The 17,081-nt window shown below is 43.1% G+C and overlaps 1 protein-coding gene across 2 annotated transcripts in view; it reads left to right on the top strand.

Moving 5' to 3' along the window:
• Positions 1-16,355, top strand: part of LOC144506648 (E3 ubiquitin/ISG15 ligase TRIM25-like) — an 86,727-nt gene extending 70,372 nt beyond the window's left edge. For both annotated transcript variants that reach the window (XM_078233041.1, XM_078233042.1), the window contains 2 exons: positions 2,721-2,830; positions 14,470-16,355. In XM_078233041.1, the coding sequence (XP_078089167.1) occupies positions 2,721-2,830; positions 14,470-14,489 (130 nt within the window). In that variant the 3' untranslated portion in view covers positions 14,490-16,355. The remainder of the gene's footprint in view (positions 1-2,720; positions 2,831-14,469) is intronic.
• Positions 16,356-17,081: the final 726 nt, after the last annotated feature.

Raw genomic sequence — 17,081 nt, 5'->3', positions numbered from 1 at the left:
CCAGAACTGGGCGCAGTATTCCAAATGTGGCCGAACCAACGTTCTATACAACCGCAACATCACACCCCAACTTTTATACTCTATGCCCCGTCCTATAAAGGCAAGCATGCCATATGCCTTATTCACTACCTTCTCCACCTGTGACATCACCTTCAAGGATCTGTGGACTTGCACACCCAGGCCCCTCTGCGTATCTACACCCTTTATGGTTCTGCCATTTATCGTATAGCTCCCCCCTACGTTAGTTCTACCAAAATGCATCACTTCGCATTTATCAGGATTGAACTCCATCTGCCATTTCTTTGCCCAAATTTCCAGCCTATCTATATCCTTCTGTAGCCTCTGACAATGTTCCTCACTATCTGCAAGTCCAGCCATTTTCGTGTCGTCCGCAAACTTACTGATCACCCCAGTTACACCTTCTTCCAGACGTTTATATAAATCACAAACAGCAGAGGTCCCAATACAGATGTTTGCTATAACTCTGACAAACTTCTACGGATGCACCATAGAAAGCATTCTTTCTGGTTGTATCACAGCTTGGTATGGCTCCTGCTCTGTCCAAGACCACGATAAACTGCAAAGCGTTGTGAACGAAGCCCAGTCCATCACTCAAACAAACCTCCGATCCATTGACACTGTCTACACTTCTCACTGCCTCGGAAAAGCAGCCAGCATAATAAAGGACCCCACGCACCCCGGACATACTCTCTTCCAACTTCTTCCATCGGGAAAACAATACAAAATTCAGAGGATACGTACCAACCGACTCAAAAACAGCTTCTTCCCTGTCGCCATCAATCTTTTGAATGGACCTACCTTGCATTAAGTTGATCTTTCTCTACATCCTAGCTATGACTGTAACACTACATTCTGCACTCTCTCCTTTATGGATGGTATGCTTTGTCTGTATTGAGCGCAAGAAACAATACTTTTCACTGTGCACTGATACATGTGACAATAATAAATCAAATCAATTCCCACCTCACCTCCAGAATTCTGTTATTTTGTACATGTTTGGATCAGAACTGTTGTGAGATCTGGAGCCAAGTGTGCATGGCAGAACCCAAGCTGAGTATTTGTGAGCAGGGTATTTGTGACTAAGTTTATTTGATAATGTTGATGTTTGAGAATAGACTGATGGGGAGGTAATTGGCTGGATTTGATTGACCCTGCTTTTTGTTGTTAGGACATAGATGTTGAAATTTTTACTTTGTTAAATAGTGGCAGTGGCTTGTGGCAACATTTGGCTCTATCTTCAGCAATTTCTTAAATTTCTGACTAACAGTCATTCTTTACAATCCTTGATCAGACCCGGGGATGTGGGGGCGGGATCTGGTTAGGGACCAAAACATTTAGTTTAAAGTAGATAAACTTTGAGATTTAATGTGCTTACTCAGTACATACGGATTGAGTTGGCATGGTGGCACAGTGGATAGCACTGCTGCCTCACAATACCAGGGACCCGGGTTCAAATCCAGCCTCACGTAACTGTCTGTGTGGAGTTTCCACATTCTCCACGGAAACATGGGTTTCCTCCAGGTGCTCCAGTTTCCTCCCACAGTTCAAAGATGTGCGTGCGGGTTAGGTTGATTGGCTCTACTCAATTGCCCCTTAGTATCAAGCAGAATTAGCAGGATAAATACATAGGGTTACACAGATAGGGTCTGGGTGGGTTCAGGCTTCATAGAAATCATAGAAACCCTACAGTACAGAAAGAGGCCAATCGGCCCATCGAGTCTGCACCGACCACAATCCCACCCAGGCCCTACCCCCATATCCCTACATATTTTACCCACTAATCTACTCATCTCAGGACACTAAGTGGCAATTTTAGCATGGCCAATCAACCTAACCCGCACATCTTTGGACTGTGGGAGGAAACCGGAGCACCCGGAGGAAACCCACGCAGACACGAGGAGAATGTGCAAACTCCACACAGACAGTGACCCAAGCCGGGAATCGAACCCAGGTCCCTGGAGCTGTGAAGCAGCAGTGCTAACCACTGTGCTACCGTGCCGCCCCAATCATTACTTGATGAGCCAAATGGCCTCTTTGTGTACTGCAGGGATTCAATGATTCCATGGTTTTGGAGCAAACAAAAATAAACTTCACTTAGAAGGTCACAAAGACAGAATCACAGAACCCAGTCTCGGAGCCATGCTAAAACATGTTGTTATGGGATCTTTCTGTCCAGAAACTGAGAAATAATTCAACCATAAAACCTCCCAGTAATATCAGACTTCAGGCCGCCAGATCCTGTTCCTTCTCCACCTATTCAGTTACATGCAGAAAAGTGAGTCCAGACTGTAAACAACAATATAATAACATTAATAAAAAATACATTGGATGGGATTTTCTGGCCGCTTTGGCCTAAAGTTCTGCCCGCCATCAGTCGACCTTTCCATGGTCCGCCACTCGTCTGCTCCGATTCCCATGGCGAGCGGGGCGATAATGACTGCAGTATAGAAGGACTGAACTGAAACATCAACTGCATGGAAAACTCTAAATTGAGCTGAAACAGCAACAAACCTGGATTCCACTGAATGTATTGTCACTGGGAGTGCAGGAATAGGTGAAAATCCCTGGATTTTTGCATTTAAGTGATGATTTGTTGGTCAATATCAGCACAAGTTTAGTTGTTACAATTATTGTTTGTTATTCTCTGGGTTTCTGATCTTAAATGTTTGCACTAATAAAAGATTTATTTTTATTTATAGAGCTATTGGCACTCAAAATATCAATCTGAATCTTACCAGTGTTCATCAATCTATTGTGGAGAGGATGAAAAAGTATCAGATGTACCAGTCAGCCATATCTGCAAGTTTAAGTAAGAGAATACAGTCTTTTAAATTCAGAAATTTACTCCCTCAATCATCAGCGCTATGTGACTGTAGTGTGAACCATCTACAAGATGTACTTCAGCATCTCATAAACACTTCTTAAACACCATCTCTCAAACCCAAAAGCCCTATCACGGAGAAGGACAAGGGCAGCAAGTGCATGAGAACACCATCATGTCTAAGTTCCCTTCCATGTTGCACACCATCCTGACTTGGAAATATATTACTCTTCCTTCATCATTATCCTTATCTAGCTGCACTATGGGAATACAGTAGACTCACCATCACATTCACAAGGCAATTAGGGATTGGCAATAATTACTGGCCTTGCCAGTGACACCTATGTGAATTAGTAATTTTAAAAAAACTAAAATTTGTCAAATTGCAGGAACTAACAGCAAGATTTTTTAGATCTGTTCAGTGACAAGATAGTATGCAAGAATACTGACAGAGACAAAGAGAAGTAGATATAGGCACACACACAAATGCACAGGGGCACAAAGGACATTATCCCATTCAGCGCTTCAACATAGACCTTTATAGATCCTATAAAATCTGCTCACTCATGTATTCCATTCCATCATTTTAATTGCAAGACAGAAAGTACGCCTGGGGCTCAAATTTTAGAAAAATGCCCAGTGCACTCATCAATCCTATTGGGGGGACTTTACAGCCTCGCTCAACCTGAGACTGGAAACTCCCGCCCGAGTCCAATGGATCTTCTCATTGTTTCCCCCTCACCCGCTCCGATTCCATGGTGGGCAGTGTGGTAGAATTCCGGCGTATGTCTCCATTCTCCAACTGTTGTCTGCTACCCTCTGCAGACCCTTGCACCATCCCTGCCACAAAAGAATATTACCCATTGCGTTCCATGGAGGGTTTGGTCTACTTTTTGTAAGCATTCAGACCCTTTCATGTTGATCCAGCATTTTCATGATGAAGACAAATTTGTTCAGGGAAACTGTTCGAGGTACCTTATGTTGGCCGATTGGATAGGTAACTGGCTGTCTGATCGAAGACAGAGGGTGGTGGTGGATGAAAAATTTTCGGATTGGAGGCAGGTTGCTAGCGGAGTGCCACAGGGATCAGTGCTTGGTCCTCTGCTCTTTGTGATTTTTATTAATGACTTAGAGGAGGGGGCTGAAAGGTGGATCAGTAAATTTGCTGATGACACCAAGATTGGTGGAGTAGTGGATGAGGTGGAGGGGTGTTGTAGGCTGCAAAGAGACATAGATAGGATGCAAAGCTGGGCTGAAAAATGGCAAATGGAGTTTAACCCTGATAAATGTGAGGTGATTCATTTTGGTAGGACTAATTTAAATGTGGATTACAGGGTCAAAGGTAGGGTTCTGAAGACTGTGGAGGAACAGAGAGATCTTGGGGTCCATATCCACAGATCTCTAAAGGTTGCCATTCAAGTGGATAGAGCTGTGAAGAAGGCCTATAGTCTGTTAGCTTTTATTAACAGGGGGTTGGAGTTTAAGAGCCGTGGGGTTATGCTGCAACTGTACAGGACCTTGGTGAGACCACATTTGGAATATTATGTGCAGTTCTGGTCACCTCACTATAAGAAGGATGTGGAAGCGCTGGAAAGAGTGCAGAGGAGATTTACCAGGATGCTTCCTGGTTTGGAGGGTAGGTCTTATGAGGAAAGATTGAGGGAGCTAGGGCTGTTCTCTCTGAAGCGGAGGAGGCTGAGGGGAGACTTAATAGAGGTTTATAAAATGATGAAGGGGATAGATAGAGTGAACGTTCAAAGACTATTTCCTCGGGTGGATGGAGCTATTACAAGGGGGCATAACTATAGGGCTCGTGGTGGGAGATATAGGAAGGATGTCAGAGGTAGGTTCTTTACGCAGAGAGTGGTTAGGGTGTGGAATGGACTGCCTGCAGTGATAGTGGAGTCAGACACTTTAGGAACATTTAATTGGTTATTGGATAGGCACATGGAGCACACCAGGATGATAGGGAGTGGGATAGCTTGATCTTGGTTTCAGATAAAGCTCGGCACAACATCGTGGTCCGAAGGGCCTGTTCTGTGCTGTACTGTTCTATGTTAAGTTAATCTTTCTGTACACCTAGCTATGACTGTAACACTACATTCTGTACCCTCCTTTATTTCTCCCCTGTGTACTCTATGAACGGTTTGTTTTGTTGCCTTTATACAATCTTAGAATCCCTACAGTAGAGAAGGAGGCCATTTGGCCAATCAACCCTGTACCGACCACAATCCCACCCAGGCCCTATCCCTGTAAACCATGTATTTACCTTGCTAGTCCCCCTGACACTAAGGGGCAATTTTAGCATGGCCAATCCACCTAACCCACACATCTCTGGACTGTGGAAGGAAACTGGAGCACCCGAAGGAAATCCATGCAAACACAGGGAGAATGTGAAAACTCCACACAGACAGTCACCTGAGGTTGGAATTGAACCCGGGTCCCTGGAGCTGTGAGGCCAAAGTGCTAACCACTGTGCCATCCAAATAAACTGTCAAATGGTATAGTCGGCTATGACAAGAATGAAACAGTATCAATCAAACTTATCCCTTCAGAACCTTGCTGTAACTTTGTCCTGACTTACAGGTGTTCCCTTGAGGTGATTATGGAGGCAAATTGAATGTTGGTGTTCATTGCAAGGGGAATCGAGTATAAAAGCTACAATGCTACAATGGTAAAGAATGTGGGCGGCAGAATTTTCCTGTCCTGCCCATCACACGAATCGTAGCGGGCGGGGGCGGACCATACAAAGGTCCGTTGACCTTGGGCGGGAATTTTCGGACTTGGGGCAAGGGCAGTCGGAAAATCCCGCCCTGTGTCTGGAATACAGTTTTAGTTTCCTTATTTAAAAAGGATATAACTTTATTAGAATCTGTTTGGAGAAGGTTCACTTGACTGATTTGTTAGGTTAAAGGTGTTATTTTTGAGGTAATGTTGAGCAGTTTGTGCCTGTATCCATTGGAGTTTAGAAGAATGGAAGGTGATGTTATTGAAACAGATTAGATCCTGAGGGGTCTTGATGGAATGGAGACCAGCAGGATTCTTCTTTCTGTGAGGGAGTCTTGAACAAGGGGACGAAGTTTAAAAAATAGGAATTTCTCATTTAAGATTGAGATTATGGGAATTTTTTTCTGTCAGAAAGTAATTAGTCTGTGTATTGTAGTTGTAGATGGGGATAGTATAGTCAGGGGAATAGACACTGTAGCCAGGATACAGAGTCTCGAAGGCTGTGTTGCCTGCCGGGTGCCAGGGTTTGGGACACCTGCTCTGGGCTGAAGAGGAATATGCAGTGGGAGGGGAAGGATCCAGTGGTGGTGGTCCATGTAGGCACCAATGACATGGGTAAAACGAGGAGAGAGGTTCTATGTAGGCAGTTTGAGGAGTTAGGCACTAAATTAAAGAACAGAACCTCCAAAGTTATAATCTCTGGATTATTACTTGAGCCACGTGCAAATTGGCAAAAGGTACCTAAAATTATAGAGATGAATACGTGGCTCAAAGACTGGTGTGGGAGAAATGGGTTTTGGTTCGTGGGTCATTGGCATCTGTATTGGGGAAAGTTGGGGCTTTACTTTTGGGACCACCTGCATCTCAACTATGCTAGGACCAGTGTTCCTGTAGACCGTATAACTAGGGAAATTGAGAGTGCTTTAAACTAAAGAGTTGGGGTGAATTTTTAGTTGCTTGGAAAATTGGGAAGTCAAAGTTAAAGATAGGAGTGCAGAATAGTGATCAGTCTGAGTGTCAATAAAAAACTACAAGTAGGGACAGATCATATGAATATTATATTACACCAAGGACTAATTCAAGAGCCCTAACTAGGAAGGGGGAGAGTTCCAAGAAAGGAAGGTTTAAAACATCAGTATTATATGAGGGAGCAGTGGCACAGGATAGTGAGGGGGAACATGACAGTCATAGTGTGACAGGCCAGGGCAGGAAATATAAACAAAAATATCCAACACAAAGCAAATCAAGAGTAACAACTGTAAAAAAATCAAAGCTAAATGTTCTTTATCCGAATGCAAGAAGCATTTGCAACAAGGTAGATGAGTTATAGAGTCATAGAGGTTTACAGCATGGAAACAGGCCCTTCAGCCCAACTTGTCCATGCCACTGAATTTGTACCACTAAGTTAGTCCCATTTGCCCATGTTTGGCCCAATAGAATCATAGAGGTTTAGATATCATAGAATTGATAGCACAGATTGCAACATATGAGAATGATGTATGAGCTATTACAGAAAAGTTATTGCAAGGTGACGAGGGCTGGGTGCTCAAGATTCCAGGGTATACAATATTCCGAAAGAACAGACCAAAGGGAAAGGATAAAAACAAATTACTGCAGATGCTGGAATCTGAAACCAAAAGAGAAAATGCTGGTAAATCTCAGCAGGTCTGGCAGCATCTGTAAGGAGAGAAAAGAGCTGACGTTTCGAGTCCAGATGACCCTTTGTCAAAGCTAAAAGGCATAGAAAGTGGGATATATTTAAACTGCAGGGGGAGGGAATGAAGGATGAGCCATAGCCATAGAAACCCTCATCCCTTTCTCTCAGCTCCTTCGCCTCCTTCGCATTTGTTCCAATGATGCCACTTTCCAAAGTGGTGCTTCTAATATGTGCTCCTTTTTCCTCAACCGTGGGTTCCCATCTACAGTTGTCGACAGGGCCCTCAACAGCGTGCGGTCCATCTCCCGTGCCTTGACCCTCATCCCCTCCCCGAACGAGGATCGAGTCCCCTTTGTTCTCACATTTCACCCCACCAGCCTCTGCATGCAAAGCATAATCCTCTGCCATTTCCGCCAACTCCAGCGTGATGCCACCACCAAATGCATCTTCCCTTCACTCCCTCTGTCAGCATTCTGCAGAGACCATTCCCTCCGGGATAACCTAGTCCACTCCTCCACTATACCCAACACCTCTCCCGTCACTCACGGCACCTTCCCATGCAATCGCAGAAGGTGTTACACCTGCCCCTTTACCTCTTCTCTTCTTACCATCCAAGGTCCAAAACACTCATTCCAGGTTTAACAGTGTTTCACTTGCACCTCTTTCAATTTCGTATATTGCATTCGCTGCTCCCAATGTGGTCTCCTCTACATCAGGGAGACCAAGCATAGACTGGGTGATCGCTTTGCTGAGCACCTTCGGTCTGTGCGCAATCAAGACCCTGATCTTCCGGTTGCTTGTCATTTTAACACACGATCCTGCTCCCATACCCACATGTCTGTCCTTGGCCTGCTGCAATGTTCCAGTGAAGCCCAACGTAAACTGGAGGAACAGCATCTCATCTTCCGACTAGTCACTTTACAGCCTTCCAGTCTCAACATCAAATTCAACAACTTCAGATGATTTGGTCTATCCCACCTCGGCCCCCTTTGTTTTCATTCTATTTTATTTAATTTTTTGCTGTTCTCTACCTTTTATTTCTTTATTGTCTTTCTTCATTTTTCTCCCCCCCTTACTCTTTCCCCCTACTTCATCCCCCTTCCCTTATCTTTTCTCCCCCCTGCTTCCCCTTTTCCTCATTTTACCTCTGTCCAATTTCACCCCCCTCCCCCAACATCTTCATCTGTCACAGTTTACAGCTTCTCTGCCGTTTGGCCATTTACACCCTTTGTTCTCTCTGTGGACAGCTATTAGCAGTCTTTTCCCCTGGTTTCTGTGGCTATGACTCATCTTTCATTCCCTCCCCCTGCAGTATAAATATCTCCCACTTTCTATGCCTTTTAGCTTTGACAAAGGGTCATCTGGACTCGAAACGTCAGCTCTTTTCTCTCCTTACAGATGCTGCCAGACCTGCTAAGATTTTCCAGCGTTTTCTCGATTGGTCAAAGGTGAAAGGAGGTGGGGTAGCGTTGTTAATCAAGGAAGGTTTCAGAGCAATGCTAAGTTGTGATATAAAGGCAGTGGATGGTGCTTTAGAATTGGTTTGAGTTGAAATGATGAATAGCAGGGGAAGGAAGACAAGGGTGGTAGTAGTCTATAGACAGTAACCTCTCAAGAAGTCAGAGCATAAATGGGGAAATATCAAGAGCATATTTGAAGGGAGCTGCAATTATCATGGGAGATTTTAAGCTGCATATTGATCGGACAAACCAAACCGGTCAGGGTAGCATAGAAAAATAATTTGTGGAGTGCATCAGCGATTGCTTTTTCGAGCAGTACGTTGTGGGACCTACCCGGGAACAGGCTACTTTAGATTTGGCTTTGTGTAATGAAGAAGGATTAATGAGGGATCTTGTGGTTAAGGATCTCGTAGGGGATAGTAACCACAATATGATAGAATTCCAGATACAATTTGAGGGTGAATGCCATAGGTCCATAGCCAATGCCGACAATTTAAATATGGGCAAATATAATGGTATAAGGGAGGAGTTGTCGAACCTGAACTGGGTAAACAAGCTAAGATACAGGCCAGTAAATGAGCAGTAGCAGATATTCAAACAGCTGGTCCTGCTGGGTGGTTAACAGTAAGATTGAGTGCCTTGGGCTACAAGAAGATAAAGATGGAATGGTCAAATGGGCAGATAAGTAGCAGATGGAATTTAACCCTGAAAAGTGTGAGGTGATACACTTTGGAAGAAGTAATTTGACAAGGAAGTATTCAACCAACGGCATGACACTAGAAAGTTCTGAGGAACAAAGGGACCTTGGCGTGTTTATCCGCAGATCTCTGAAGGCAGGAAAGCATGTTAGTGGAGTGGTGAAGAAAACATATGGGACACTTGTCTTTATCAGTGGAAGCATAGATTACAAAAGGGAGGTCATGTTGGAGTGTATAGAACTTTGGTGAGGCCACAGCTGGAGTATTGTGTGCAATTCTGGTTGTCACATTGTAGGAAGAATATGATTGCACTGGAGGAGGTGCAGAGAAGATTCATCAGGATGCTGCCTGGGATGGAACATTTAAGTTATGAAGAGAGGTTGGATAGGCTTAGATTGTTTTTGTTGGAGCAGAGAAGACTGAGGGGTGACCTAGTCGAGGTGTACAAGATTATGAGGGAGCATGGAAAAAGTGGATAAGGAGCAGCTATCTTAGCTGAAGGATCAGTCATGAGATACCACAAATTCAAGGTGAGGGACAGGAGGTTTAGGGGAGATATGAGGAAAAACTTTTTCATCCAGGTGCTGGTGACAGCCTGGGATGCGCTGCCTGGGAGGGTGGTAAAGGTGGGTTGCCTGAAATTCTTTAAAAAGTACTTGGATTAGCACTTAGCATGTCATAACATTCAAGGCTATGGGCCAAGTGCTGGTAAATGGGATTAGATAGGTAGGTTAGGTGGTTCTCACGTATCTGCACATACTCGATGGCCTCTTCTGCAGTGTCTGTTTCTGTGGTTCTCTGAAAATGCTCAGCAGGAGTTTATCCCAATCAAAAAGAGAGATTCCAAGAAAAAGAGGTGAAATCCATGGTTAACAAAGGAGGTTGAGAATAATGTCAAACTGAAAAGCAGGATATACAAAGTGGCAAGGGATAGTGGTAGACCAGAGGACTGGGAAGTTTTTAGAATCCAACAGCAAAATACTCAAAAACTGATGAGCGGGGTGAAAATGAATTTTGAGAGAAAACCTGCATGCAGCATTAAAACAAACAGTAAGAGTTTCTATGGGTATGTAAATAGGAAGTGCGTGGCTAAGATAAATGTGGGACCTCTACTGAACAAGGCTGGTGAATTGATAACAGCAAACAATGAAATGGCGGATATGTAAAATAAATTTTTTCCATCAGTCTTCACCGTGGAAGACATTGCAGATATCCAGAAGATATCAGATGGGCTGATTTCAAACAAAAAGTTAAAGTAAAGTTAAAGTTTATTTATTAGTCACAAACAAGGCTTACGTTAACAGTGCAATGAAGTTACTGTGAAATTCCACTAGTCGCCACACTCTGGCGCCTGTTCGGGTCAATGCACCTAACCAGCACATCTTTCAGACTGTGAGAGGAAACCAGAGCACCCGGAGGAAACCCACACAGACACAGGGTGAACGTGCAAACTCCACACAGACAGTGATCCAAGCCTGGGAATCGAACCCAGATCCCTGGCGCTGTGAGGCAGCAGTGCTAACCACTTGTGCCACCGTGCCACCCATGTATATAACATGGTAGACTTACAAAAGTCCCAATCACAAACAATGGAGTATTGGAGAAAGTCAAATGGTTAAAGGCAGACAAGTCACCAGGACCTGATGAACTGCACGCTAAAATCAGAGAATCATACAGTGCAGAAGAGGCCCATTGAGATTGCACCGAAATGCGAGAAACACCCGACCACCCACCTAATCCCATTTGCCAACACCAGTGAAAAGCTTTGAGAAAGGCAACAAGAAGACACCTCAGTTACTGCAGTAGGTGACCCTGACCCCAGACACCTGACTTGGATTAGGACTCACCCTATGCTAGTCACCTGACTTGGATTAGGACTCACCCTATGGTAGTCACCTGACTTGGATTAGGACTCACCCTATGGTAGAATACAATGGATGGACAGAGTACAGTTAGATTTTTGAATTCAAGAGCTAGTACCCCAGTTGCTGGAAATGTGAAATTAAAACAGAATATTTTGAAATACTCAAAAGGGTCTGGCAGCACCTGTGGGAAAGAGAAACAAAATTAACATTTCAGGTTGATGTCTTCTTGAAGTCCCAAATCCTCTGAGGACTGGATTGCCGTTATGCTCCTGCATTTCTGGCTGGGATTTCTGATCCCAACTTCTCCAAAAATGTGGAGTGATCTGAAATGGGGCTGTTTAGTTGTAGAACTGGTGCATCAGTGGAATACAAGCCACGCTCCCTTTTCACAACACTAGTTGCCATATTCCATATTCTGCTAAATAAAGAGATTAAGGCCGGATTTCTCCAACCTCGCCCGTGGCTGGGTTACTCCGATCCTACTGCACTGAATGGAGATTTGGCAACGGGGGCAGGGCGAACAAAATTGGAGAATTCCAGCCTGAATGTTCCAAAGCTTCCTTGAAAAGCTATTGAAAGATGGCAAGTGGATGAGGAGGTTGGATAACAGGAGAGTAGGCTGGCAAGTAGGTGAAAAGGTACAGTGTTTGGTGGGTGATTGGATGGCAGGTGGGTAGAGTTGTAGATGGACATGGTGAATAGGGTGATAAGCAGTTATGGGTGGTAGGTGGTGAATGAGGATCTAGGCTGGGAGATGTCAAAAAGGTTGGGGCAGTTAGCTGGTGAAGGCTAATCAGGTCTTGCCAGTGGCGTCGGGGTAGTCAGGTGGTTGGGGCTAGTCAGGTCGGGGGTTTGGGTGTCTGGGGGTCAGGGTCAGGATGTATGTGGGAGTTGGAGGATGTGGGGTGATTAATGGGAGTGTGAGGGGGTCAAGGGGAGAGAAGGGGATGGGGGTGAATGATTGGGGGTGGCGGGGGTGGGGGCATCAGTTGTACAGTTACCCAGTAGTTAGACTATGGCAAGAATTTTCCATCCCCTCCAGCCAATGAAATCTTTCAGTCCCTCCAAAGTCAATAATGTTTGAATGGCTTACTGCAGGGGAATCTGCCCCGGCAAATGTGGAAAATTCCACCATGGGTTTTTTTCCTGTCTAATATTTCCTTGTTAACTATCCAGTAAGTAAGTAACCCCAGGTGAGGTTCCACAAATTTGTGAGGGCGGACAAGATCCCTCAATTTGTTACCTTTTGTCTGGAATACCTCAAATTGTTGTGCTCCCAGGTGAAGAGGGGTGAAGTGGTTCTTTTTTTCAATTCAACCCCCTCGGTTGGTCACAACAAGATTAATTTACAAAAAAAAATTCCATGCCTTCGCAGATAACTTTTCCTAGTTTCAGGTTTGTTTTAAAAGCAACTAATTTAACCAGGCTTTCCTGAATTAAAGCAAGTGTGAGTTTATTCACTACTAAATGCTAGAAATATGATAAAACACAAGCATATACATTCACACAGATTGGAAATAAGAATTGAGTCCAAACTACGTCAGCAAAAAAAGAAATAGAGGAGTCAGTTGTAGAGCTTGTCCATGAAGAGTAGATGGTATTTCAGTAGCGCTAACTTCAGCAGGTGAACAGTTGGTTTTGATAATCCAATGTTATGCATTTCAACTGAGAATCTTCCCTGTCTCATTTTTGGCTGTGATTTTGCTGATTTGGCTGACTTCAGCAATTAGAGATACAGGTACCAACTAAAACCTTTTGCAAGGGTGTCTACTGCTGGTTGGCTTTCTGCTTCTGTGCCACACCCACTCTAGTCCAAATCTGATCAAGATTTGCAGCTAGCTTTTATCACAATCTTTGTATATTCCTGGAAGGCAAAATCCATAAACAGATCTGGGATATTACTCACAGGATCTCATTCTGGTGGAGATAATTATCTCCACAGAAGATGGCAATTATTTTCTGTCTGGCTTTTAGGCTCTTGATGCATCGGTCCATGTCTGGAAACAGGTTGTGGTTCTATTGTCTCTCCCCTAGTCATGCAGCAATTCAGCCAGTGACTGAATATACATTCTCAGCCATCTTTGACAGTATATCCACTTTTAAAAACCAAAATTTAAAAAAAGTATTTTTAAAGTTCAATACTTCCGTGCACAATCTGGTATTTTTATTCTATCATCATGATATTGGAACCTGTCTAATGTCTCCAACTGTAACTCGGATTTGGAGACCTTTTCAGAGAGCCCCGGGAAACAGGAGAATACCCACTGTGAGTTTAAACTTTCTGGGTAATTTCAACAGAATCATTATGTGTTGGGGCCTCTGAGTTATGCAGTTGTGCATCTTCAAAGGTACATCGAACCTGACCATCTGGAGACTGGAAGATCTGGGCCTTAATGTTTGAATTGATGGAATTGGAAGTAAACTGTGGTATATGATAGATATCACATATGATGTACCTGCAGTTTAGTGTATTAGTTTTAATATGCTAGTAAAGTCAAGCCACTTTAGCAGCAGATGGTCAGTTTAGACGCAACTATTCCAATGTTCTCGTGGCTGGCCTCCCACCTTGCATTTTCTGTAGATCTGAGCTCATCCAAACTTCTGGTGCCCATTTTCTAACCTACAGCATTCCATTCATCTATTAATCCTGTGTTTCCTGTCCACACTGGTTCCCATCACATACCATTTTTGAAACACTTATCCTTATTTTTAAATCCCTGTTTGGCATTGGACGCCCCTATCTCTGTAAGTTTTTCTAGCCTTTTGATCTGCTTGCAATATCTGTGCTCCTTCATATTGTGGCCACGTGTAATTTTAATCACTTCATGTGTTGGTGGCTGTGCCTTCAGCTGCCTGGCCCTATGTTCTGGAATTCCCTCCCTACCCCTCTATACCATTACTTCTTTCTCATCCATTAAGACATTTACAACCTATCTCTCTGACCAAACTTTTATGTAAATCGCCTTGGTGACATGATGTCAAATTTTGTTTAATAATGCTTCTTGGGAAGTTTTGTTACATTGAAGCTGCTATAAAAATGCCAGTTACTGTTTTTGCTTTTATATTTAAACTATTCGAACTAATCAAATTTACAGTCAGTCAATAAATGTATTGTTTAGTCACATGGAAAACTGGAAGCATCTTCTTACTCTTTAAGTATGTTTCATTGACAACTTTACTTGATTTTGGTTTGAATTTTTTTTTTCTGGTTCATTTTCAGGCAGATACGCAAATAAATAAACCACAAGCTGTGGAAAGATCATCCAGAGAATGACAAGAATTTCCGTTTGTCAGGCAACCTACTTACAATTATTCTGATCAACAATATTATTTTCTGTACTAGCAAGGTTGTCTATAGTTCTACAAATATTATGCTGGCTTCTTTATTTTGTTTTCCACCTGTCAGAATTACTTTTAAAATTCTCTTGTTTACAATATAAATCAATATCTTATAGAATGATTATTCTACTGTATTCCAAAGACCACAAGTGGATTCTATCCATTGTTTGGAGACAGTAATAGGGATTTCTGATCAACCCTGAACTTTTTGCATCACTTAGCTGCCGGGGGAGATAGTGGAAGCAGATATGATAGTGAATTTTAAGGGGCATCTGGACAAATACATGAATAGGATGGGAATAGAGGGACATGGTCCCCAGAAGTGTAGGGGGCTTTAGTTCAGTCGGGAAGCATGGTTGGTGCAGGCTTGAAGGGCCGAAAGGCCTGTTCCTGTGCTGTAATGTTCTTTGTTTCTTTGTTTAGAAACTAGACACAGTAAAGTCTCACGCCCTGCCTCATTGGGAACAATCATGTTGGAGTGGTCTTGGTGCTGTACGCAAAGAAAATATCTTGAGTATAAATTCATGACTGTTTAGTTTACTTAGTATTCTTTTGGAAATATTAAAACCAAATTGTCCCTTCTTATTGTTTCTTTAATTAATCCTATATCCTGGCCTCAACTAGCTGTTGCTCACTCTCTGTGGAAAGTAAAACTTCCTGAAGTGTGTCCTAAATTTTCCTTTCGAAAACCTCGAACTCGAGCTCTCTTTGTCTGCTGCTGAGGCATATTGAAAGTGTTCATTTTCTATATCCTATTGCAAGTGTTTCACACGCCATGATAAAATGGTCCCAAGACATCTGTTTTCAGTTGAGGATCTGCTTGTATGTTTCCTCGAAATTCATCACTTTGATACTTGGATCAGCCTTATTGGTCTCCTCTGCACTCCCTCGAATCTCTGCTTTTTCACTTGCTACAATCATAGGCAGTACACAATGGGGTCGGCAGGATGCCACACAGTTTCCCAATGTTCCCAAGGGATTGGATTTCAACTAATTTGACTAAAAAGCATAACCTGTTTGAATACAGTGATTCATGAATTAAATAATTCCCCAATTACATTTTTTGATGCTCTATACCATGTCAATCATTTTTATTTACAAACTAATAGGTTTCATTTTGAGTAGATGAGGGATCCACATTTTTACAACCAATACAAGTTGACCCCCCACTTAGAGGTATGTTTTTAAAATTGGGCCAGGCTCTTCAAGGATCCAAGTCTCAGTCATGACCTGAGCCCCATCGTCTGAGCTCCCGTAAGTATGCTTTCAGAGACTAGAAGAACCTCCACCAACATTATACTGAATCCCGACAGATGGTTCCCAAAGTTGAAGGTCTGATTGAAGTGTGCAGAGTTCTGCTCTTACAAAGCCATCCTGGAATTCTCAACTAAGATCATGTCCTGGCTAATGATTTATTTATACATTGTCAAGCAAGGAAAATTTAGTTCCTTCTCCTTTTCCAATGTGTTTGTGATGGAGGGGCAACCTTGCCACTCATGCTAAGTTTCTTTTACTTGAACCAATTTGCTTCCCATCTTTGATTTCAAATTCTCAAATGTGGCAAGCTATAGATTTTCAAGGTGAATACTTTGTTCTGTCAGCAACAGTGAGGCTTTCTGAAAGATAATACAAAAATTAAATTGTGTAAAAATTGGTTATATCAATGTATTGGAATAATATCCAAATGTATGTTTAGATTTCTTCAGCAGAAGGCAATAGCTAGTGATCATATTAGAAATAAAACTTAAACATGTTAAAATCTTTGTTAAAAAATTGAGTACTTGTGATTCCTTTTATATATTTTAACTAATCCTGCCATCCCTGTGGATGTTCTAGTCCCTTTAAAATCCCAGGTATCTGGAAGTGACTCAGGATGTTGGAGTCTTGGGAACTGCCTGGGTGCCATGCACACATGCAGCATGCGCTTGCGATGGTCACACATGTTAATGGAATGGTAGCACTTTCAGTTTATAAATATTAAGGGCTGTTGCCATTGTGCCCACCTAGCCACATGGGTGCAGTCTATTGTATACTGCATTCTTGGGAAGCCTGAGGTGGTTGCAAAGACATTGGCCGAAATTCTCCCGTTTTGCCCACCATGGGAATTGTGGCGGATGAGACAGAAAATTCAGCAGATCAGTAAAATGTTCGTTGAGCTCAGGCAGGAATTTATGGTCTTGGGGCACACGGGTCTGGAGAATCCCACCCAGTCTGTCTTCATGCAGAGCAAACCCGACAAAATGCTGGACCTTTCTATAAAGAGCATTGGTGACTTCCTTTATTGCAGCAGTGTGTTGCATGTGGAATGAGAGATGCTATACAGGTCCCCTGTTGATCCCTGGAAATGCCCAGAGGCAAAGAAATTGAGCATTGCTGTCACCTTCCTGCTGCCTCAGAAAAGCAGCCAGCATAATCAAGGACCCCATGCACCCCGGACATATTCTCTTCCATCATCTTCCATCGGGAAAATGATACAAAAGTCTGAGATCGCGC

The sequence above is a fragment of the Mustelus asterias genome, chromosome 17 (genome assembly GCF_964213995.1).
Source record: "Mustelus asterias chromosome 17, sMusAst1.hap1.1, whole genome shotgun sequence".
In the NCBI taxonomy this organism is placed as follows: Eukaryota; Metazoa; Chordata; class Chondrichthyes; order Carcharhiniformes; family Triakidae; genus Mustelus; species Mustelus asterias.
Note: the sequence above shows the minus strand (reverse complement) of the source record. Positions and strands in the feature narration are given on the sequence as shown.